Source organism: Nilaparvata lugens, chromosome 9, assembly GCF_014356525.2.
Source record: "Nilaparvata lugens isolate BPH chromosome 9, ASM1435652v1, whole genome shotgun sequence".
Taxonomy (NCBI): domain Eukaryota; kingdom Metazoa; phylum Arthropoda; class Insecta; order Hemiptera; family Delphacidae; genus Nilaparvata; species Nilaparvata lugens.
The window spans coordinates 42,093,965-42,120,943 of record NC_052512.1 but is presented as its reverse complement, the minus strand read 5'-3'; the positions used below and the strand labels follow the sequence as shown (position 1 = coordinate 42,120,943).

At 32.8% G+C, this 26,979-nt stretch overlaps 2 protein-coding genes across 3 annotated transcripts in view; both read left to right on the top strand.

Moving 5' to 3' along the window:
- The first annotated feature begins 1,112 nt into the window (after positions 1-1,112).
- Positions 1,113-23,469, top strand: LOC111057331 (nose resistant to fluoxetine protein 6-like). Of its 2 annotated transcripts, XM_039435895.1 has the most exons (8): positions 1,113-1,443; positions 3,673-3,949; positions 5,353-5,591; positions 9,111-9,349; positions 13,383-13,507; positions 15,168-15,349; positions 18,248-18,408; positions 19,515-23,467. In XM_039435895.1, exons 2-8 carry the CDS (start codon positions 3,739-3,741, stop codon positions 20,545-20,547), a joined length of 2,190 nt encoding a protein of 729 aa, XP_039291829.1. In that variant the 5' UTR covers positions 1,113-1,443; positions 3,673-3,738; the 3' UTR covers positions 20,548-23,467. The 2 variants fall into 2 exon arrangements, with proteins under 2 accessions (XP_039291829.1, XP_039291828.1); XM_039435894.1 differs by lacking the exon at positions 1,113-1,443 and having other exon boundaries at positions 3,720-3,949; positions 19,515-23,469.
- A 966-nt stretch (positions 23,470-24,435) lies between these two features.
- LOC111047125 overlaps positions 24,436-26,979 on the top strand; it is a 30,572-nt gene continuing 28,028 nt past the window's right edge. The window contains exon 1 of the mRNA XM_039435896.1: positions 24,436-24,757. The gene's annotated coding sequence lies outside the window, so the exon portion shown is untranslated. The remainder of the gene's footprint in view (positions 24,758-26,979) is intronic.

Genomic DNA, 26,979 nt, shown 5'->3' with positions numbered 1-26,979 from the left:
AAGGATAATATAAAAGGAAAAAGAAGCCTCCTTCGTACGCCAATATTAGAGTAAAAATCAGACTATAGAATTATTCATCATAAATCAGCTGACAAGTGATTACACAGATGTGTGGAGAAGCCAGTCTATTGCTGTATTTCCATAAGGTTGAGTCGAATAAGGTCGTAGTGGAATTTCAATCAGGTACTTGTGGATGAGAATACTGCGTGAGGTCTACTGTTCACAGAACTACTAGTAATTAAATAACAAAGTATTTCATCTTAATCATTAAAATTCCACAAGCGTCTATAGTGAGGTCCACGTTATAATGGCAGTGTTCGATTATCAATGGCATTGCTATCCTTGTCTATCATTCAATAAAACTGATAGCACTATCTCTTTCTCGCTTTGCCCTGTTGCCAGATAGTCTTTCAACAATGTAGAATTAATAATTAAATAACAAAATATTTCATCCTAATCATTAAAATTCCACAAGCTTCTATAGTGAGGTCCACGTTATAATGGCAGTGTTCGATTAACAATGGTATTGCTATCCTTGTCTATCATCCATCAAAACTAATAGCGCTACCTCTTTCTAGCTTTGCTCTGTTGCCAGATCGTCTTTTAACAATGTAGAATGATAATTGAATAACAAAATATTTCATCTTGAATATAATTTTTTGCTCAATAAGATATAATTGATTATTTCAGACTAGGATGAACAGTTGATATTACATCAATAAACCTGTATCAGCTACCGTCTATAGAAGGCATTGACAGAAAGAGGATCGGCAACGTTGTTCTTCTATCTTTCTCCACAGCCATTGTAACCTGTACCCCACTATTAAATGAACAGTTAATATTACCATAGAGAAACGATAGCATAAGTAGATATCCCATGGTATAGGGCGTTTATGTCGCAACTTTCACTGTTATCCCAAGCCGATAGTTCACGTAGTTCTTTCCTATGCAGCTGTGTGACGCTGGTAGTCTCTCAAATTGTGCCGTTCATACACTATCGACCCAACAAAACAGTAAAAATTGACAATAATCGACAGTAATCAGCTTGAGATAACAGTAAAAGTTGCGACATAAATTCCCTATACCATGGGATATCTACTTACGCTATTGTTTCTCTATGATATTACATCAATAAACCTGTATCAGCTACCGTCTATAGAAGGCATTGACAGACAGAGGATCGGCAACGTTGTTCTCCCATCTTTCTCCACTGCCATTATAACGTGGACCTCATAATAGTTTACCTGTATTGTATTCGACTAACTAGCTTTATTTAATTGACAATAAGCCTCTTTCCTGATTCATAATAGAATATAACAAGTAAGGTATACAGTGATAGACGTCAACCTTAACAGTATAGTTCTACTTCCTCTATTAGTCTATCAGATATGTTCTTCTCAAAAGGAGGTGAAACTAAGTCAGTGTACCAAAGGCTACATTAGCGTCAGTAGTGTTTTGTTTGTAAATTGGTAGATACGATAGTCCACTCTATTTATTAAAAAACATTTTGTCGTGACAATTGTGAATTTTCAATTAGTTTTGGAAATAGGTTGATTTATAAATTTGTTTTCAAATTATTTTGGGAAAAGGTTGATGAGAAATGAGGGTAGTAAGGTGCTTTAGATGGTTTGATCTTGAAAATACAGCTTAATGTGCAAGTCAGTGTATAATAAATACAATATCGTGGCACCGAGCTTCGCTGGTTATTTTTATTTATTAATAAACAGAACACAATTCCCTAAAATGATCGGGTTTATATTTTACAGCTGGCTATACGTCAGCTTATGATTTTCAGGGATGAGATATTTTGATTTTCCACAGACCATGTGCGTCTCATCACTACCTCAGTAAACAAAGCCGTAGTGCATTCGTGTGACGTCAGCACAGGTAGGGCTCCTACACCAATAGAAACACTAGCTGATATAGATCAGCTGAAATCAACGAGTTTTTATTGGTGTACGAGCCCTACCTTTGCTGACGTCACACGAATGCACTACGGCTTTGTATACGGAGGTAGTGGTCTCATTCACTTTTTTATCATCCACAGACGACGAATGTCTCAGCTGTTTCATGATGTGTATGATAAGTTATGTTCAATCTTTCAGAATCTATAAGGTCGGAAAAATAAACATTCATTTGCTAATAACTTTGGTGTAAACGCAGCTCAAGGCTGTGCAAAGGCTAAAAATAAATTTTCTACTGGTGATATTTTTCAAAGTTTTTCGATTTGAATATCATCAAGCTATCAAAATGAAAAAGTTTTCTGAGGAAAACATTTTTTCCGATCATTACTTTTTGAGATATGAGCGTCCAAAGTTTAATTTTTTCTGGACAGAACATTTCAAATTGGGTAAGAGATAAATCCAAGAGATTTGAAGGATCTTAAAATTCCTGAAAATATCAATATTTGAGAAAGTTATTCAATTTACCAAAAATAACTCAACAAAAAGTTATTTTTGTTCATTTTTAGTAAATTTAATAACTTTCTCAAAAATTGATATTTTCAAAAAATAATGTTTTATTAGATCAACAATACTATGAAGAATGCATCCTCTAAATCTCATGGATTCATTTCTTACCGAATTTGAAATATTCTGTCCCAAAAATTTAAACTTTAGGCGCTCAAAGTTTGATCTCAAAAAGTAATGATCGGAAAAAATGTTTTCGCCACACTGCACAGAAAGCAGCTGTTTTCCAGTCCCTACGTAGATCTGAAAGACATTGTTTGCAGACGACTATCGTCTGACGTCAGAACAGGTTTCTTTCCAGCCGCTAACATGGAACTAAGAAAGGTGATAAAAAAACAGCTGATCAAAAAACTGTTCATTATTTGTGTTAATTATTCAATAATTAAAACATCCATAATAATATCATCTTATTGTCATTTGAAAGAATAAAAAAGTATAAACTCAACCTCCCACATAATTGAACATAATCTTTTAGGTTATTTAGACAAATCAGAATAAAAAATAAAAATACTTGGACAATTTCCTGATATTCAGATTACCTCAGATTTGCTAGAGCTATGACCTTCCACTTCTGCTTTTGGAAGTGCTTAGTAAACAATTATTATTATATATATTGTTTATTTTTTTGTGTGGCGAAAAATAGCGTTCGCACCACGGGCAAAAATGTTTTTCCGGCTCTCAATCTTTTCTAGTCCTCGGTCTACGGCCTCGGACTTGAAAACCGATTTCGAGCCGGAAAAGTCTAATTCTCGACCCTAGGTGCGAAATATACTATTTTCTGAGAAAAGTTTATCATTTTGATAGCTTGATGACGTACAAATCAAAAAACTTTGAAAAATATCACCAATAAATAGAAAGTTTATGTTTAGCCTTTGCACAGCCTTAAGATGTAGATAGGTATTTATTTATTTATTGGAGGGCTGCTGCCATATAGAAGGACCTGCTTACGAGCAGAAAACTACAGACAGACAGACAGCGTATGGCTGATAGCCTACACAACAAATATATAGCTCATGAGTCTCAAATGCCTAGATATACACTGTATATTTCCAAATTCTTTGAGAAGTTGTGTAATCTTCGGTCAGGAGAACATAAGTTTGTCTGACAGCCGAATGTGGATAGAGCAACGATGTATGTTTAATAGACAAATAAAAGTGAGTGTAAATGTTTGGGGAATATTTTATTATTCTATTCAATTGAGTAGGTCATTGGAATAACAATTATCTGAAAAACAATTGATTAAATTCATAGAAAAGTATAGCTGTACAACATGGGAAAACTGATAGTGATTCTACAAACAACTGTTGTTTTATTATGGATTTTGGAAACGAAACTAGTGAGATGTGAATTGTGGGTTGCTAAACCTTTGACAAAAGCTTTGTGGGGGTTTTCTCCGAGTCCAGTAAACAATACTCTATGCAGAGAGCAATCTTCAATCTACAAACAGAATTTGGCAAATCTTACACTATGGGCTATTCAAAGTAAGTACAGCATTATTCTTTTTGTGTAGTTGAGAAGTTGATATTGTGGTAATTATTCATATTAAATAGAATAAATAAATAAATGTTTATTTCCCATAAAAAAACTGAAACTACAACATCAATTACACAAAATATTAGATAAATTACAATATTACATACAATAGTTAGTTACAAAAAATTCTTTTAATGTGTCCTCTACTTGTCTAGTGTTTTGTGTTATGTGGAAATTGACCTACTCGATCCACTATGGCGTACCATGTTCTAGAGTAGGTTTTGTTAGTTTTTTTGTGCGTATTATTAATTAGTTAGTGTTTAGTAAGTCATTAGGTGGTTATTTGTTATTTATGTTTCTTATGTTAATAGAAAACATAATGTTTTAATGTTATATGTTTCTAATGTTTAAATAATGTGATACTGTTTTCTATGTTTTGTAATGTTTTCTATGTTCTGTCTTCCTTTGCTCATCGACCAATTGTATACTATTGCTTTGAACTTTCTAGGAAGATTAATCTGTTTAAAGTTTGCAGGAAGTAGATTATATAATTTTGGTGTTAAATGATTGAAATGTCTCTGGTATAGTGTCTTCCTTGCAACACTGGTGGAAAATACCAAGAAATTGTCAAAAACCACAGATTTATTGATGGTACTTAGAGAGACCGGTTTCGGTTGTTACACCATGCTATAGTGAGGTCCACGTTATAATGGCAGTGCTTGATTAGCAATGATATTGTTATCCTTGTCTATCATTCAACAAAGCTGATGGCGTAATCTCTTTCTCGCTTTGCTGTGTTGTCAGATCATCTTTTAACAATGTAGAATTGATAATTAATTAACAAAATATTTCACCCTTATTATTCAAATTCATTATGAAATTATTGCAAAATATAATTTCTTGCTTGATTACTTTGAACGAGAATGAACAGCTTTGCAAAGGCTAAAAATAAACTTTCTACTCGTGATATTTTTCAAAGTTTTTCGATTTGTATACATTTGTAAACAAACTTCACTTTACTACAACTAAATACTAAAAACTGATGACAACATATCAGTGTCAGCTGAGTTGAGACCCCACCAAATATCGGCACCATTTTACCTAAATTTTCACACAGGCGAAGGTCCGGTATTTAGGAGGTCCTGGTGAGTCATATGTATGGGAACCCTTCAATAAATTGGAGACTGCAGTAGATATAATACTGTAACTTCCAGAATAAGTTATTGGTCAAATACTCTACCTTTTGACGTACAACTGAATTTCAACCGCTCATAAGGGGGTGACTTAGGGGTTGTAGCTCGAATATTTTAAATGTAAACAGCCATCGTGTGATATTAAAAATTCAAGTTCTATTGATTAGTTTATCCAATTCGATTTTTGAATTTCAATTGGGTTTGTTTTGGATTTCCAGTGCTGGATGCAAGCACCCTAGCCCCTAACGGTCTCGTAGCAGGCGACATCCACCAGTTGGGTCACTTTGACTCTTGCATGGCGACCCGGGGACCTGTGCAGCCCCAGTTCTGTGTACCAACCATCATGTTCCAACCATTTTCGAAAATATTCCCCACATTCGACGACGGTAACTACTCTAGAGGATTCGAAGGAGATGATAACACAACATGGAGTTTACAAATATGGGAAAAGATGAAGGTAGGTGAATGTTATTTTCATTATTTATTATTTATTTATTCATTATTTATTGTAACTCTGTTGTAGTTCAGACACGGTGTTACTTGTTGACCGAACGAAGTGAGGTCTAAGATTCAAGTCGACGGTTTGGCATTTCTCTGTTAAATGTTCATATGTTTATATGTTGCACATTTACGGCGAAACGCGGTAATAGATTATCATGAAATTTGACAGAATATGTTCCTTTTTTAATTGCGCGTCGACGTATATACAAGGTTTTTGGAAATTTTGCATTTCAAGGATAATATAAAAGGAAAAAGGAGCCTCCTTCATACGCCAATATTGGTGTAAAAATCAGACTATAAAATTATTCATTATAAATCACCTGACAAGTGATTACACAGATGTGTGGAGAAGCCAGTCTATTGCTGTATTTCCATAAGGTCTATAGTTTCAATCAGGTACTTGTGGATGAGAATACTGCGTGAGGTCTACTGTTCACAGTACTACTAGTATAAAAGGAAAAAGGAGCCTCCTTCATACGCCAATTATAGAGTAAAAATCAGACTATCGAATTATTCATCATAAATCAGCTGACAAGTGATTACACAGATGTGTGGAGAAGCCAATTTATTGCAGTATTTCCATGAGGTCTATAGTTTCAATCAGGTACTTGTGGATGAGAATACTGCGTGAGGTCTACTGTTCACAGAGCTACTAGTTAGGTACAGTATTATTGATCACAAACCATTTTAATCATGACATCTATGATATCATTACTGACCGAACCTAGTGAGGTCTATGTTTCAACTCGATTTGCTTTTGTCTGTCTGTATGTAACGCCGCGATTACGGTCAAACGCGTTGATAGAATTCGATGAGATTTGGCAGGAATATTCCTTCTTCAACTGCACGTCGATGTATACACAAGGTTTTTTGAAATTTTGAATTTTAAGGATAATATGGGAAGGAAAGGAATTCCTCTATACTCTGATATCACTATATATATCATCTATAGATAGAGATATAAGATAGGATTAATCAGACTATAGATATTATTCATAATCAATCAGCTGACAAGTGGATTATTCATTGCATGCATTACACAGACGTCTGGCCGTGTCTATTTCTATAAGGTAGAGTTTCAATAAGTTTTATGATGCGTGCCCATCAGTATCAATATTCTCACAATTGAAAAACAAATTTAATAGTTGATTGAAAATGAAATAAAAAATTATTAAATGAACTGAATAATGCCAAAGAAATTGAAATATTCTTGATTGAAAAAAATTAATTTTAAAATAGTTGAGAAATATGTCTATCAGATGGAAAGATTATCACAAAACTGGATAAATTATCATATGGGATACAAATTCAAACGTGAACTGAGTTAATTAACATAAGTGAGTTTTTGATCTTAGTGAAAACAAATGACAGTTCCAAGATTAAATTATGATTCAACTGTGAATTTGTGAATCAACTAGAACAGGTGACATCAGATACTTGTGGATGAGAAAACTGCGTGAGGCTGTTCACAGAACTACTATAGTAGAATAACTCTGACATTAACACCTATCTAAGATAAATAATGAGGTACCGTTACCGTATTATTCTTCACTATATTATTGTAAACTATTTTGTTTAATCATCTATGATATCATTTTTATTCTAATACTCGAATTCCAAATCAATTTATTTACCAAATTTCAATTTATTCACCATGAAATTACAAATAACTAGACGAATTAAAGTTGAGTTATAAATAGATACATGAATAATTATATAGTGATTAGGCCCACGTTATAATGGCAGTGTTTGATTAGCAATTGTATTGCTATCCTTGTCACTCATTCAACAATGTGGATAGCGCTATCTCTTTCTCACTTTGCTCTGTTGCCAGATCGTATTTTAACAATATAGATTTAATAATTAATTGAAAAAAATATTTCATTACATACTGACAGACAAAAGCAAATAGAGTTGAAACATACAGATAAACCTCACTACGTTCGGTCAATGGTAATTGATTTCTTACAAATGGATGGATAAATATAGAACAAATATTTGATGTCTGTTGAATGTTTCGGTATCTATTTAATGTATGTTATTTATATAGTTATACTAGTAGCTCTGTGAACAGTAGACTTCACGCAGTATTCTCATCCACAAGTACCTGATTGAAACTATGGACCTCATGGAAATACAGCAATAGACTGGCTTCTCCACACATCTGTGTAATCACTTGTCAGCTGATTTATGATGAATAATTCTATAGTCTGATTTTTACTCTAATATTGGCGTATGAAGGACTGATTTAAATGTTAACAAACTCAGTTCACGTTTGAATTTGTATTTCATATGATATAATTCATCCAGTTCCGTGATTATCTTTCTATCTGATGAAAATTAATTTTTTTGAATCAAAAATATTATAATTTCTCCAGCATTATTGAGTTCATTTGTTTATTTTTATTCACCTATTAAAATAGTTTTTTTTCGAATGTGAGAATATTGATACTGATGGGCACGCATAATAATACCATGACTGCAAAACAAAATATTAAAACCAAAGACCTTAAAGCTGCGATTAGACCAAATTTATTTAAAAAATGTTAAGAACTCAATCCTTTTAGATTATATTAGATTGAACATAACTTATCGTACACATGATGAACATATGTGTTTGTCAACTTCCGTTTAATCCAATAGAATCTATAAGGATTAAGTTATTACCATTTTGCTAATAACTTTGGTGTAAACCTAGCTTGAAGATACCTCTTTAATGTATTTGATTGGAACTATAGACCTTATACAAATACAGTAATAGACTGGCTTCTCCACACATCTGTGTAATCACTTGTCAGCTGATTTATGATGAATAATTCTATAGTCTGATTTTTACTCTAATATTGGCGTATGAAGGAGGCTCCTTTTTCCTTTTATATCATTCTTGAAATGTAAAATTCCCAAAAACCTTGTATATACGTCGACGCGCAATTCAAAAAGGAACATACATAGCTGAAACAGCTGTTATATAGCTATGGTGAATGTGATATTTTCGAGCTCAAAATTTAAGTGTTTTTATTCTTTATTTTGTGAATTTATAGTTTGTTTCATGTTTTTAAGAAACTTTTATTATTAATCCATCCAAATTTAAAATTGTTTGTTTTATTCTAATTTATGTTTTAGATTGTGATTTAGTGTAGAAATTTGAATGGACATAACCTATAATATTTGGACAATTCAAAACTAAATTAGGAAATTGAAGAAGTTCTAGGCAATAGCCTGTTTTTTCCTTTCCGATTCTTGTATTTTTTTTTGCCAACCTTATAAATAAATAAATAAATACCTGTCAAATTTCATGAAAATCTATTACCGCGTTCCGCCGTAAATGCACAACATATAAACATTTAAACATTCAAAAATTTGAACATTAAGAGAAAAGCCAAACCGTCGACTTGAATCTTAGACCTCACTTCGTTCGGTCAATAATGTCTATTATTTCATGCCTGAATATTTTCAATAATATTTTTCTGTTCAGCCCAATCCAGATGCAAGTAAACAACGGAGAGACCGTCTGCATTGGGGCCTGTGTCTGCCGGCCTCCTGCCGACCTCTAGAGATCCAAACAGAGCTGAATGAAACCCTAAATAGTCTCTCCGCAGAGAGCCACATTCATTTCCAAGTCTCCCTGAGTGACCTGATGTGCTACAATCCCCATAAGGAGTTCTCAGACCGTTATACGGGACCTGAAAAATCTGCCGGATTCTATATCATGTGGTAAGTCAATCATTTTATTCAGTAAACTTGATTACAAAATGAAGGGCTCAAAGGAAAAACAAACAATATTCTCAGCTTAGAAGGAGATTGATTGATTGATAAGAAGAGGGGAGGAGGAAAAAAGAAGTAAAAAGCAGCGAGGTATGAGTGGGAGAGAGTAGGATGGAGATGAGGAAGGAAGGAAGCCAACGAGAGAGATTGATTGATTGAGTACTTTGTTTATGTGGATTACAATATATACTGGCTTATACACTTATATACAATAGCTCACATTACAGCAAAGTTTTAGATGAATTCACATAACATAAACAGAGAAAATAATTATTCATATCATAATTTCTTTATTCATAAATTTGTACAGTGTATACAATGAATAGTGTCAAAAATATATATCTTCGATTAGATACAATTAAAAATAAATTACATAACAAATAAAACATCTACAGAATACAACAATACAAACATACAATACAATTCAACTCATAGGAGCTGATCTCATTCATTCAAATATTCTTCGATATTATAAAGAGCTCTTCCAGTTAAATATCTCTTTAATTCCAATTTGAATGTATTGGGATTCAGATCTTGTTGGATTCGCGTCGGTAACTTGTTATAGAACTTGGCTCCTATGTATGTGGGCTTCTTCTTGTATATGGCTTTGCAAATGTAAAAGTTTATCTCTGTTTCTAGTGCTGTACCTATGATTATGTCCTAACGTCAAAATATTTCCAAGATTTTCTTTCACACACATAATTGTCTCAAAGATGTGAAAACTGTAAACTGTTATTATATTTAAGTGAGCGAAATGTTCTTTAACTGATGCTATATGGGGTCTAGGTGTAACATTGAACTGTACAATGATATGAAAAAAATCAATTTGGGATATCTATACAAGATAATATATTATAATGCATCTACATAAATTGGCGGAGCTTTGGACATATCAATGTCCATTCTTCGGAAAAAATATTAAAAATATCCTTCCCAGTAACTCTCTACCAAAGAAGGAGAAGGAGAAGAAGAATAAGAAGAAGAAGAAGAAGAAGAAGAAGAAGAAGAAGAAGAAGAAGAAGAAAGATGTTGTGACTTTCATGGTTTTCCGCTGTGCCCTTCAAATTGGTCCCGCTAAACCTAAAAGATTTTACAGCAGGTGCCTACAAATAATAGAATATATTTATTTATCTATCACATTGTGTACAAATACTTAACATGAGGAAAGGCACAACAGGCTCATGCCCAAAACTGTCCCATTTCCAATTTATACTATATACTGTCCAAATCAAAAAGTTGGTTATGTCACTCTCACTTTTCAAAATACAATTTACACTCTTCAATACTCAGATAAACGAGCAAATTTTGAATCTGATAGATACTATTAGAATCTGAAATTAAAAAATCTAGAACAGTAACTAAATAATTATTCAAAAAGTCTAAATTTTGAATGAAACTATTCGCATATACATGAATAGAATGATATGCTAACTTTAACTATAAACTAAGGAAAAAAATGTTTTCTTCATAAAACTGAGAGTTTAGGAATTTTAAAAAGGTGTATGAGGTATTGAATGGTCTAAGGATGACGATTAATAGGGTAATGATTAATAGCATTAAGACGGTTCTGTACATTTTTTTTAATTGCATAATCTTTTTCAATATAATTGTTAAGATCATTATAAGAGTAAGAAAAAAGGTGGCAACTGAAATTTTTAAGTGGTCTAATAAGCGAGTTATGGGTTGCTGAAGTGCTAAACTCCGTTTTCATTTCAGATCATAAACGGTTTCGAATTTTCCATTGGAGTACATCATTGACTTTGTTCTAATATGCGATTTTTTTTCGATAAATACCAAAATAAACAAGTTATCGAATTTACAACAAAAAAAAAACTTTTTTCATTCATGAACGATATAGGGAATAAAATGTTTTAGTTTGGAAAGATACATTTTTACTTTCCTTGCCCTATTACCATAGGTAAGGAAAGTATTGCTTTCCAAAAAAAATTAAGGTACCCCAATTTCTAAATTTCTATACGTTTCAAGGTCCCCTGAGTCCAAAAAACTGGTTTTTGGGTATTGGTCTGTGTGTGTGTGTGTGTGTGTGTGTGTGTGTGTGTATGAGTGTATGTGCGTCTGTGTACACGATATCTCATCTCCCAATTAACGGAATGACTTGAAATTTGGAACTTAAGGTCCTTTCACTATAAGGATTCGTCACGAACAATTTCGATCAAATGCAATTCAAGATGGCGGCTAAAATGGCGAAAATGTTGTCAAAAACAGGGTTTTTCGTGATTTACTCGGAAACGGCTCCAACGATTTTGATCAAATTCATACCTAAAATAGTCATCGATAAGCTCTATCAACTGCCACAAGTCCCATATCTGTAAAAATTTCAGGAGCTCCGCCCAATCAGTGCAGATAGATTCCCAATTATCAGGCTTCAGATACAATTGAAACAAAAAAAATCTCGTTGAGTAGATTGAGCATGAAAATCTCTACAATTAATGTTCAGTAACATTTCCACCTAAAATTTAAAATAAGCTTTAAATTCGAGAAAATGTGATTATTCAATTGCAAATTATTGTTGATTCTATTGAATCATTCACTATGAAGAGATAGCAGACCTCATGTGTGTCTCCAGCGTTATTTCCCTGTCACCATCTGGCTCAAATCTTTGAATAGTAGACTTGAGATGCGCGGGTACACTAGCGTCAGGTGATCAATTTTCATAACGGCAAGGAAAGTTGTGTGAGTGCGTCACACCAGATTTTTAGAATTTTTAAGAGACGTTCTGTTAATATAGTCGAAACCGTTTATGATCTGGAAAGAAATTGGAGTTAGCACTTTCAACAACCCATAACTCGCTTATTAGACCACTTAAGAAATTCAGTTGCCACATTTTTCACTCTTATAATGATCTTAACAATAATTTATATTTTGATAAAGATTACCCCAATTTGAATGAGAAAAGTGTACCGAAAAGCCTTAATGGAAATTTGAAAAAAGAAAAAAATGGGAAAACTCAAAAACTTCAAATAAAACTAGATTAAAATTAAAAGAAAATATACATGATACTCTATAGTAAGTAAGAATCAAAAGAAATTAATTTACTTCAGAATTAAGGATAATACTGAACAAAGAATACAATAAGAGATTAGGAGTCTCAAACGTTAATCATTCATCCATATAATATACGAAAATTGAAAAAAAACTAGTCGTTGAAATATTTTTAAGTTTTTGATAATAAAGTGTACTACAAGTTTTCATATTGTTTTTATTAACTTATATGAAAATTATATAATATAGTAATATATATTATGGAAAATTGTCACTCTTAGGCGGCAGTGTTTTACAAATACTAAAATTTATTTTACCAGCAACCTAATATTTGTGTAATTTATTATAAAAAAGCCAAAAAGAAGTGATTTTTCTCCATCTAGTGTAGAATGAAGTATTGAGGCAGTAGTGTCACAATTAAAAATCATTCACAATGATAAGTTGGAAAATTCTTAAATTACAAATACTAATTACAAATTACAAAAATCTGGTGTGGCGCACTTTCCTTGCCATTATGAAAATTGATCACCTGACGCTAGTGTTCACGCACATCACAAGAGTATACTATTCAACGATTTGAGTCAGCTGGTGACAGGACAATAACGCAGGGCAGACGAGGTCTGCTATCTCTTCATATTGAATGATTTAATAGAATCAACAGTTGCCATCAGTTTGCAATTGAATAATCACATTTTCTTGAATTTCGAGCTTATTTTCAATTTTAGGTGAAATAAATGTTACTGGACATTAATTGTAGAGATTTTCATGCTCAATCTTTTTCACATGAATTTTCTTGTTTAAATTGTATTTGAAGCCTGATAATTGAGAATCTGAAAGCAATACTTTCCTTACCCTATGGTAATAGGACAAGGAAAGTAAAAATATAAAAAAATGATATCAACTAATTTGAATTATATTCTATACAGACTGTGTATTCTTTTCAAGTGTCATTATAATGATTGCAATTGTATTTCTACAGCTACTTGCTTGCAATTCTTGGAGTGATATTGGTTATAGCAACAGTTACTGATATACTGCTGGGAGTAGGGCGTACACAGGGCGATGATTCGTCAACTCGGAAGATGAACGACACTTATAAGAAAAGTAAGTTCAATTCATTTATTAATTCATACAATGAGTGCATTATCAAAATGATAGGGAGAGCAAAAATAAGTTAACCTTGTGCTATTCCTCTCCCAAATTTAAGTAACACATATTCCGAAATAGGTTAAGTCTTGTAGTTCTTCAATTTTCAAAATGATAGACAAGGATGGCAATACCATTGCCAATCAAACACTGCCATTATAACGTGCACCTCACTACAGGTATTATTTATTAGTATGAGGAAAATATTGACCTAGGATGTCCAGTTAAAGAAGGGTTAGGTTAGTTTAGGAGGATGGAGACAATTATAACAGAGGACCGAGAAGCATGGAGAGCTGTAGTGGAGACGGGCAAAGCTCATATTGGGCTGTAGTTCTTTATAAAAAAATCTGGTGTGGGGCACTCACACAACTTTCCTTGCTCATTGAACTGTAAGCCCCACTCTTAAAAGAGAGTAATTTAGGGGAATAACATAATGAAGATTGGCAGCAACATATTTGAAACTACGATCAGACTACTGTATTATTTAATTATATAAATATATATATATATATATATATATATATATATATATATAATTGTTTTCAGAGTAATTTTTCCTTCGTGTACCTAAATTGTGAAATTCGATGAGATTTTTTTAAAGTCATCAAAACAGCTGTTCTACAGATGAAATATCTCGACTATGTGTTCTTTTTATGAACTGCTCTACCTACCTACCCCATGCATGAGAAGGAGGTTACTAAGTCCATTTTTCAAGGATGGGGTGGACCCCCCATTAGTTTCCCAGAAAGAAGACTCAAGCCAGTTGATAGAGCTGATAAATAACTATACAGCAGATTTATTTGAAAAAATCTGTAGACATTTTCGAGAAAATCGTGAAAAAAATGGTTTTTTAGTAATAATCCGCCATTTTTCTCAAGAATAATACGGAGCTCCTGCAATTTTCCCAGAAATGAGACTCATATGTCAGTCGATAGGGCTTATAAAATAGCTATCCATGGTATAAATTTGAAAAAATCGTTATAGCCGTTTTCGAGAAAACCGTAAAAAACATGGTTTTTTAGTGATTATCCGATATTTTTCTCAAGAATATTACGGGGCTCCTGCAATTTTCCCAGAAATGAGACTCATGTCAGTTGATAGGGCTTATAAATAGCCCTATATCCATGGTATAAATTTGAAGAAAATGGTTGGAGCCGTTTTCGAGAAAACCGTGAAAAACATGGTTTTTTAGTAATTATCCGCCATTTTTTCTTTCATTTTGAATTGAATTTTATTGAATATCTTATTGTCGGATCCTCATGGTATAAGGATCTTAAGTTTAAAATTTCAAGTCAATCGGTTTATTAGGAATGGAGTTATCGTATCGTGTTCACAGACACACACACACACCCACACACACAGACCAACACCCAAAAATCATGTTTTTGGACTCAGGGGACCTTGAAACGTAAAGAAAACATGAAATTGGGGTACCTTAAATTTTTTTGGAAAGCAATACTTTTCTTACCTATGGCAATAGGCCAAGGAAGTAATGAAACGTATAGAAAACATGAAATTAGGGTACCTTAAATTTTTTTGGAAAGCAATATTTTCCTTACCTATGGTAATAGGGCAAGGAAAGTAAAATGACCTAAGATTTAAATGTCTTCTGTTTCAGGTTTATTCTTGCAGCTTTACTCAGTTCGATTAAATTTGGAACGATTGACTAGAAAGGACAAATCCTCAGAATTCGATATTTTGAACGGCATGAAATTCGTGCTGCTTTTTTTCGTGGTGACAGGTCACAGGGGACTCTTCAATATGGGGACCGCTCTGTCGGATCCTGAGTACGTCGAAAGTGTAAGTAGACCTATAGTGAGGTCCACGTTATAATGGCAGTGTTCGATTAACAATGGTATTGCTATCCTTGTCTGTATCATTCAACAAAGCGGATAGTGCTATCTCTTACTTGCTTTGCTCTGTTGCCAGATCGACTTTTAACAATGTAAAATTCATAATTAATTAACAAAATATTATAATCATTGATGAAATTATTGGAAAATATATTTTTCTGCTTAACAAAATACTAGTAGTTCTGTGAACAGTAGAGACCTCACGCAGTATTCTCATCCACAAGTACCTGATTGAAACTATTGACCTTATGGAAATACAGCAATAGACTGGCTTATCCACACATCTGTGTAATCACTTGTCAGCTGATTTATGATGAATAATTCTATAGTCTGATTTTTACTCTAATATTGGCGTATGAAGGAGGCTCCTTTTTCCTTTTATATTATCCTCGAAATGCAAAATTTCCAAAAACCTTGTACGGTATATACGTCGACGCGCAATTAAAAAAGGAACATACCTGTCAAATTTCATGAAAATCTATTACCGCGTTTCGTCGTAAATGCGCAACATATAAACATTTCAACATTTAAACATTAAGAGAAATGCCACACCGTCGACTTGAATCTTAGACCTCACTTCGCTCGGTCAATAATTTATTATTTTAAACGAGCTAATATTACATCAATAAACCTGTATCACCTACCGTCTATAGAAGGCATTGACAAGACAGAGGATCGGCAACGTTGTTCTGCTATCTTTCTCCACTGTTATTATAACGTGTAACACAATATAACCATGCAGAAAAGAAAATATTCGATATTAGCATAAGAAGATAATCCATGGTGTTGTGTATCAAGTTGAGATGATGCTGTATCATATCGTGGTGATACTGTATCATGTGAGGTGATACTGTATCATTTATGGTGATACTATAGAGAAAAGATAGCATAAGAAGATATTCAATGTTATAGTGAGGTCCATGTTATAATGGCAGTGTTTGATTAGCAATGGTACTATTGCTATCCTTGTCTATTATCCAACAAAGCAGATAGCGCTATCTCTTTCTCGCTTTGCACTGTTGCCAGATCGTCTTTTAACAATGTAGAATTGATAATTAAATAGCGAAGTATTCCATCTCAATCCTTAAAATTCATTATGAAATTATTGAAAAATAATAAATAATTGACTATTTTAAACGAGAATGAACAGTTGATGGAATCAACTATTTATAATGGAACATATAAATATGGAATATTCATTCCTGATTATGGAAATCCATTATGGAATTATTGAAAAATATAATTTCTTGCTTAATAAAATATAATTGATTATTTTAAACGAGTTAATATTACATCAATAAACCTGTATCTGCCACCGTCTATAGAAGACATTGACAAGACAGAGGATCGGCAACGTTGTTCTGCTATCTTTCTCCACTCCACTGTCATTATATAACGTGGACCTCAATATATTTGACATGAATAATACAGAATAATATATCCAGACAATTAATATCCCAACTGTCCAGTAATATAGTTGTTTCTCATTGTTAATTTACTTTTTCATTGTATTTCTTGATTATTATTATTATTACTTACTTTTCGTTCATAATATTGTGAATTATTTCATTGATCTAGTTTCAAAAAATATCCTTTTCACAATAAATAAAAATATAAATCTGATTACCCTTGCAAATTATTTTGTCACATGTTTCGGTTATTAATGCCATTTTTAAGTAATTTGAAAATGAATAAATATTAATTCTTATTTTTGATCATAATTATGTTAGTATATTCATATGATTTCATAGGTTCAATTTATACTAGTAGTTCTGTGAACAGTAGACCTCACGCATTTTTCTCATCCACAAGTATCTGATGTCACCTGTTCTAGTTGATTCAGTTGAATCACAATTCACAGTTGAATCATAATTTACTCTTAAAAAATGTTATTTGTTTTCTCCAAGATCAAAAACTCACTTAAGTCAATAAACTCAGTTCACGTTTGAATTTGTATCCCATATAATAATTTATCCAGTTTCTTGATAATCATTACATATGATGAAAATATTTCTCAACTATTTTGAAATTATTTTTTTCAATCAAGAATATTATAATTTCTTCAGCATTATTTAGTTCATTTAATCATTTTTTTATTCCTATTATTTTTTATCATCTATTAATAATGTTTTTATTCGAATGTGAGAATATTGATACCGATGGGCACGCATCATAAAAAATATTGAAACCCTACCTTATAGAAATAGACACGGCCAGACATCTGTGTAATGCATGCAATGCAGACAACACTTGTCAGCTGATTGATTATGAATAATTCTTTAGTATGATTAATCCTATCTTCAGAGTAGATAATATTTAATAGTATATAATGATATAAATATAGTGATATCAGAGTATGTGGGAATTTCATTTCTTTTTATATTATCCTTAAAATGCAAAATTTCAAAAAAACCTTGTGTATACATCGACGCGCAGTTGAAAAAGGCATATTCCTGCCAAATCTCATAGAATTCTATCAACGCGTTTGGTTGTAATCGCGTTACATACAGACAGACAAAAGCAAATCCGACTTAAAACATAGACCTCACTATCGGTAAATGAATATACCAACATATGATAAAAAATAAGAATCTTCTATCAGTATTTATTCATTTCCAAATTACTTAAAAATAGCCTAAACATGTCGTGATAAAATAATTTGAAATGGTACTAAGATTTATAATTATTTTCATTCATATTAAATGCAGCCCTAAAGAAAAAATAAAACTTTTCACAAAATATTTCATTTGTTAAATTATTTATTTATTATCAGCGTATTCAATAAAATTCTATTATTCTAAAGCTGATTCTGAATTCTTTTTAATGTCTGATATTATTTCGATAGCTCTACAGAAGCATTCCTTACCTGGGAGTGATGAACGGAAATTATATGGTTGATGGCTATTTGACAATCAGTGGTTTTCTCACATTCCACAAAGTTTATCGAATGCTGAACAAAACCAAACAGTTCAACTTCATACAGCTTGTGCTCTACAGATGGCTGAGGTACGGTATTGTATCTATGACAATATTAATCAATCAATATTCTATCCAGCACAATAAATAAAATCACAAGAACAATAGGCCTACATTCAAAATACATTTTTTTTTATATTGACGTTTGGTCAATGATAATATTTCTGTTCCTCATTATATGAAATTATCTCCAACTCTTCATTCTTAATATACAGTCCACTTGCATTTGACTGAGAATTCATCACATATTGATACGATATCGGGGTACCGAGCTCCACTCTGGAGTACAAAAGCATATAAAATTGATTACGAAAGAAGAAATTATAATATATTTATAGTTCATACAGAAAGGTTCTCTCTAATCACAGTGGATTGGGATGATTCCCCAGTGGAATGCAAAAATCTCTCTCACAAAAGCATGTTAAATTTTAATCCAAATCAGAGAAGACCATTTCCTGTTGTCCTGTTGTCAATATTTTCAGTAGCAGAAATCTTCGGGGTGAATTACAGCATTTAATTTGGATTTTCATTTAATAGTAATTAATAATTTCTTAGTCTTTTTGTGTAGTTGAGAAGTTGATATTGTGTTAATTATTCATATTGAATGGAAAAGACTAAGAAATTGTCAAAAAAACCACTGATTTATTTATAATTAGAAAGACCGGTTTCGGTTATTACACCATGCCAATCTCTGATAAACTCTATCAGAGATTATTAATAATTATTTATTATTCATATTGAATGGAAAAGACTAAGAAATTGTCAAAAAACCACTGATTTATTGATAATTAGAAAGACCGGTTTCGGTTATTACACCATTGTTAATCTCTGATAGAGTTTATCAGAGATTGACAATGGTGTAATAACCGAAACCGGTCTTTCTAATTATCAATAAATCAGTGTTTTTTTTGACAATTTCTTAGTCTTTTCCATTCAATATGAATAATTAATAATCATGAATAATCTCTGATAGAGTTTATCAGAGATTGACAATGTTGTAATAACCGAAACCGGTCTTTCTAATTATCAATAAATCAGTGGTTTTTTGACAATTTCTTAGTCTTTTCCATTCAATTTCTTAGTCTTTTTATTCAAATTATCTTCTTTTTATCATGAAATTTACCTTCCATTTCCAGGATAATCCCAGTATACATGTTCATCGTGGCATTCTACGCAATACTGTTGCCACACCTTGGCAGGGGGCCACTATGGCAGGAGCAGATTGTACGCGAATCAAACCGCTGCCAACAAAACTGGTGGACAAACTTCCTCTTCATCAACAACTACGTACACTCTGACGACCAGTGTCTCCTGGTATCATGGTATCTCGCCTGTGATCTCCACTTCTTCATCCTCGGATCCATCTTGGTATATCTCATCTGGCTTCAACCTAGATTCTCTTGGATTACCATGTTTACCACGTTTACCATCAGTATTTCTATCCCGTTTATAATTACCTATACAGGGAGTTACTATGGAGTATTGAGGAGCTACACAAGCTTCTATGCGGATCCTGTAAAATGGTTTGATTTCTACGCGGTGTATGGGAGAACACACAACCGGGCAGCCCCCTATGTTAGTGGTATCATCACGGGGTACATCACTCAAACGATACTAGATAAAAAGATACAAATCCCCCCCAAAATCAAACTTTGGATCACTGTTTTGATCATCATCATCATTTTCCCAATTTTATTCATGAGTTCCCTGTTTTATTTGTACCCCTACAACGCGTTGATGAATGCAGTTTATGCTTCAACGCACCGAGTCCTCTACGCCTGCTTCCTCAACTGGTTGATCGTTGTCCAGGTCACTACAGGGTGGGAGGTTCTCAACGGTCTATTATGTTCCCCTTGGTGCATCCCCTTCAGCCGTCTATCTTTGTGTGCATTACTAATCCACCCTCTACTCCAACTCTACTCCGTGGCAACCTTGAGGACATCTGAGTTCTACACATATTCGAAGGGTTATTATGTTGGAACAGCTGATATGTTTGTATCGTTTTTCTTCTCCTTGTTTTTGTATCTGAGCGTGGAAGCGCCTTGCAGTACATTGCAGAATATTATGTTTGGACTGTTGTTGGGTAGAAAGTCTGGTGGGAGAACGAAAGGAGAGAAAAGTGGTGATGGTGTGCATATAGCAGATACTGAAGAGAATACACGAGTCTAGATCTACTTGGGGCCGGTTTCCGAGCTCGGTATTTAGCTGAAAGGCTGGAAAAAAACTTTCTACTCGTGATATTTTTCAAAGTTTTCCGATTTGTATATCATCAAGCTATCACGATGGAAAAGTTTTCTCAGGAAAATATTTTTCCGATCATTAAGCTGGGTTCACACCAAAGTTATAAACAAAATGTTAATAACCTAATTCTTATAGATTCTACGGATGGAAATTACTAAGATATTGCAATTATTCAAATTTTAATGAATCAATCATTATTACTAAAAGAAAATCCAAATTAAATGCTGTAAATCACCCGAAGACTTCTGCTACTGCAGATATTGACAACAGGGTAAACAGCTAGATGGAATTCGATGAGCGCTACTATTCAAAAATTATTTGTCAGCCGGGAATCGAACCCAGTACCTCCTAATTGCTGGTCAGGAATGCTTACCCTTACACCAAACTGACAATCTCTGGATAGCAGCGCTCATTTTATACGAAGCCATAGCGGCCAGCCAGTCTACAGATGGCTAAATTACATGATTTTCGTTTAATAATGATAAATAATTCATTAGCATTTGAAAAATTGCAATATCTCAGTAGTTTTCATCTGTGAACAAAATTTTTATTGAAATGAAAAATTAAATGAAATTTATTGATTCCTTTTCACAAAAAAATAGCAAAATACAGTTTAGGAAAAATAGGAACTAAGTTGACCATACTAAGCAGTATTTATGGTCAGCTTACAGAAAAAATAGCATGGTCATCATTGCTAAAAAAATTACAAAAATGGTTATAACTTGATTTTAAGTTATACAAAATGAAATAGAATAATATTAAAAACAATATAAAAACCTTATAGTGCCCTCTTTTATTAAAAACTTTAAAATATTTCAACGACTAGTTAAATGTGATAGACTAAAGCTGCGTTTACATCAAAGTTATTAACAAAATAATTATAGATTCTATTAGATTGAACATAACTCATAATACACATGATGAACATATGTGTTTGTCAAGTTCCGTTCAATCTAATAGAATCTTTAAGGATTAAGTTATTAACATTTTGTTAATAACTTTGGTGAAAACACGGCTTAAATGCAACACCAATGTTTATCAAATAAACTGCCATTATGGAGTGACCTTACTATATAATTTGTATTTTTGTATATAAGCTACTTTTATGTGAATAGAAAACTTTCTATTACATTTCTCTGAAACTTTTCAATGTCTTGCCTGTGAATATAAAAAAATTAACATTGAAGATATTCACGAATAGAGTTGAACGATTTCTGTTGATGGATCCAGTTTATGAAATAAAAGTGTTCTATGATGTAGGCTAGTTGACAATATGCTTGATTAGCAACTATTTTTATTAGTGAACTAGCCGTCAGGCTCGCTTCGCTCGCCATATCCGTCTAGCCAGGGGGCTCCGCCCCCTGGACCCCCGACTGGATCGTCCGAGAATGAGATCAGCAGGCTCGCTTCGCTCGCCTGCATTTTTCATTTGAGCATTTTTATCATATGTTAGAGCAATCCAGTCGGGGGTCCAGACTAAACGTCTGGCTAAACGGATATGGCGAGCGAAGCGAGCCTGACGGCTAGTAATATAATATTCCCAGGATTGAAGTAGCAGTGCCCAATCAATTTTCCGCGATAAATGCATTTAGATCTTCAACTTGGTGCCAACCTAATATAGTCAACTCAACTTAATGCCAACCTGACAAAATTATTAATTTAGTTGCCAGTTAACAACTGTTTCGAAGAGGTACTCTATCTAGATTATAGTTCTATAGTAACATATGATATGGAAATTTCAATTATAAATTAAGAGATTGGGAGAAGAAGAATATACATGCTAAAAGACGAACTTTAAACCCTTAAAAACAACCCTTAGAGTTAAAATATTGCCAAAAGATTTCTTAGTGCGCCTCTAAAGGGCCAACTGAACATACCTACCAAATTTGAACGCTTTTGGTCCGGTAGATTTTTAGTTATGCGAGTGAGTGAGTGAGTGAGTGAGTGAGTCAGTCAGTCAGTCAGTCAGTGAGTGAGTGCCATTTCGCTTTTATATATATAGACTAGTCATAAGATTATGTCTTAAGAGTGTGTTCTGTGTTTTACTTCTATTGTTATGGAAATAAGTATATTTTTATGTTTATAAAATATTGTAATGTCTTGCTTGTAATTATATTATTTGTTGATTTCCTTCAATAAGAGAATATTCAAAAATCAAATATAAAAGTTGTTGTATGAGAAATGATATTGTGGAATTTTTGCATAAATGAAAATACGCAGTTTTATTGTTGTCACATCAACATTTTTATCATATTTATGAAATTATATTTGGACTACCTACCTACTTACATATAGCAATTATTATAATCCATTTAGGTCTTAAATACCCACTAACATACCAATAATTGGTTCATTGTTAATATTATAGGTCATTATTAGGTATTACCCTAATAATATTCTATTTTGAAATAAATAAATATAATATATAAATGTGTTACAGGTGTATTGGAAACAGAAAAAATATATACCAATGATAATCATTCTTTTTAACAAGCTATAACCTGGTTATTTTCATCTTGGGATGCAATGGACCCCACAAATCCTGATTTATTGTTGAGAAGAATGTGCAAGCTATATAAGATTCGTTTGAGGATTACGATGATGTAGGTACCTATTTAAAAATATCAGACACTCCTCTAAAGCAGGAGTCTCCAACCTTTTTTATTCAAGGGCCACATTGTTAATTCTTGGGAGGCTTAGAGGGCCAATATCAAGGATGTACATGGAATTTCACTTGTGGATTTAGGGGGTGTAAAATTATCATATTTCCATTAAAATAATATGAGGAGTTTTAAGTAGGTTTAATTAAAACACAGGAAGAAACAAACCAATTCATTTAACTTCAATACAAGGTTCAATTTTTCAAGTGTAAAAAGGTCATAAGAAAACTTGACAATGCATGAATTTAGCAAGTTCAAGGTCAAAAATGTGTTTAAATATACATTTTAAAAATCTTTTGCAATCACTATCGGCGGGCCGGACAAAATCTATCCGCGGGCCGGATGTGGCCCGCGCGCCGTAGGTTGGAGAGCCCTGCTCTAAAGCATCAGAAAAATAAATAGGCTAGTATAAAGATAATAAATAAAGTAAGCTAATCATTATTAGTTATTACCCTATACAATTGAAATAATATTAGGTATTACCCTTCAAATTATTAACTTTTCTGTTTTATTAATCGACATGTCTACCCAGTAGGCTATATTACACTGGTCACAGACGGAAGAAGAATTGAATTACTACGTATTAGCTTAATAATAGTCTATTTTGAAATAACCAATAATGTCTAGAATAGGGTGGCGCCAATACAGAAAATGGGAAAGGAGGATTCTTTGATTCTTCCAAGTTTCAAGTAAAACCTTTTATAATAAATGTGTTTTATAGAATAGGCAAGAGTCTCCAACGTTTTCTTTGAGGGGAAGCCATTCAAACAAGCCTTTATAGGTTTGGAGCAGGCTATTCATAAAAGAACATTCGTCAATATCAAGGGATTTCTGCAGGTAAATAAAAGGTGAGTCTTTCTACCACACCTCCAAAAACAAGCTTCAGGGTCAGTCAGAAACCTTCACCTTCTTTTATAGTAGCCTAAATGTAGACGTTCATTTTCAAAATATTTACAAGCCAATATTGTTAGGCAAACCTACGAGAGAAATAACTCTCTTTTTATCGTTAATGTATCAATATATTTCTCTTGATAGTAAGTGATATGTAAATAATTTAATAAATCTAAAAGTTTAAGAAATTTTGCGATGAAATTGAAAGTGATTTTCAAAAGAGAGCGGGAGATTCGCGCACGACATCTACTGGCAAAACTTTGCAACATCGGAATGATAGGTGTTTTCAATCTTGAGTGGAATGGCAGTTGGATATGGATAGTTGGGAGAGTTTTATGCAATACTAGTAGTTAATTTTACTGTTCCTACGCTTGATTATTATCTCATTTTAAATTATCCAAGTCAAATCAGTTTAGTGTGTTGTATTTTTGTTAGATGATAAACTACCTAGTGTTTAAACTTTTGGCTGAAACAAGTTAGCCACGTATCCAGGTATACAGAGGTCGCAAAACTTGCTCAAAAGTTTGTTGACATTTCGTTTTGTGTATAATTTTTGTACCGGATGACATCAGTGGATTATAATTCAGGTTAGTATTACAATTAATTATTCATTCTCCAATGTCTACAAATTGAACAGCTTGTAATTTTCTTAAAATTTTTCTTGTGAACTTGGCGGTTAGGTAGTGTCAAGCCACCTATAACGACCGTATCACCTGTTGTCGTATTTTGCTAGCTTGTTATACAGTTTAGGTTTTTGAGTTCAACAAAAATTTATTTGAATATTTAGTCAACAAATACGATTTTTTTATCGTTTCGACATTGTTACCCGTTGTTTAATTTGAGATTAACGAGTTCAAAATTGTTTGGTTATTTCCCACGTCTTGTTGTCCGTTAGTTTTCATGTGACCGCTCTAGCCTATAATATAATACGTTTGGTAACGGTTCAATTAAAGGAATACACCTGCCTCCATATCTTCAGCATATTGTCCGTTATCACCTATATCTGTGATCTATTAATAAAATTGTTTGCCCTCTGGGATAAATAAATACCTTAGTTTTCAAATACTGTAGGCTACTGTATTCAAGACCGTTATTGGTTGTCCTGCTTCTTATATTACAATAATTTTACACGCTTATTGCTTTTTGACGCTGTTGATTTTATTTTAAAAATTGAATTACCTAGTTGACTTAGGTATTTTTATACAAACAGTCCCATACAGCATGTCCAGTTGTCAGGTAAGTTGAACGTTACGGTAATAACAATCTCAAGCTGTGTTTACACCAAAGTTATTAAAAAATGTTTATTTTTCCATCCTTATAAATTCTATTAGATTGAACATAACTTAGCATACACATAAAATAAATATTTGTTTATCAAGCCCTGTTTAATCAAATAAATAAATGTTTATTTCCTCAAAAAACTAAAACTAGGTACTACATCAATTACAGAAAATCAGAGAAATTTCAATTACACACCGTACAATAGTTGATTACAAGAAAATTACTTATAATGTGTCCTCTTCATAGTGTTTTCTGTGTAGAAATTGAAACTAGGTCTATATGGACGGAAAAATAAACATTTTGTTAATAACTTAATCCTTATAGATTCTATTAGATTGAATAAAATATAACTTATCATAAACATGAAGTGCATATATGTGTTTGTCAAGCTCCATTTAATCTTCTAGAAATAGAAACTATAAGAACGGGAAAATAAACATTTTGTTAACTTAATCCTTATAGATTCTATTAGATTGAACATAACTTATACACATAATTTGCATAGCATATGTGTTTGTCAAGCTCTGTTAAATCTTATAGAATCTGTAAGGACGGAAAATTAAACATTTTGTTAATAACTTTGGTGTAAACGCAGCTTTACCTTACTAACTGTTGATTATAATGAGTAGGCCTATGAGTCTTTAGTACTTTATGAGTCAGAGTATGGTAATAATAAATTTTGAATTTATTTACTTACAGTATTCCATCTGTGTAACTTACCGTATGCAAAAAATGCTGTAAAGATACGAGGTTTGGGAAAATCTTGAATAATTGACCGAGCGAAGTGAGGTCTAAGATTCAAGTCGACTGTTTGGAATTTCTCTTGATGTTTATATGTTTATATGTTGCGCATTTACGGCGAAACGCGGTAATAGATTTTCATGAAATTTGACAGGTATGTTCCTTTGTTAATTGCGCGTCGACATATATACAAGGTTTTTGGAAATTCTGCATTTCAATGATAATATAAAAGGAAAAAAGAGCCTCCTTCATACGCCAATATTAGAGTAAAAATCAGACTATAGAATTATTCATCATAAATTAGCTGACAAGTGATTACACAGATGTGGAGAAGCCAGTCCATTGCTGTATTTCCATAAGGTCTATAGTTTCAATCAGGTACTTGTGGATGAGAATACTACGTGAGGTCTATTGTTCACAGAACTACTAGTTATTATTAAACGAAAATCCCAAATAATAGCTGTAAATTACTCCGAAGACTTCTGCTACTGCAAATATTGACTGTTGTAGCTGAAGTCTTCGGGGTAATTTGCAGCATTTGATTGGGATTATCGTTTAATTGACTGAGCGAAGTGAGGTCTAAGATTCAAGTCGACGGTTTGGCATTTCTCTTAATGTTTAAATGTTTATATGTTGCGCATTTTCGGCGAAACGCGGTAATAGATTTTAATTAAATTTGACAGGTATGTTCCTTTTTTAATGGCGCGTCGACGCATATACAAGCTTTTTGGAAATTTTGCATTTGAAGGATAATATAAAAGGAAAAAGGAGCCTCCTTCATACGCCA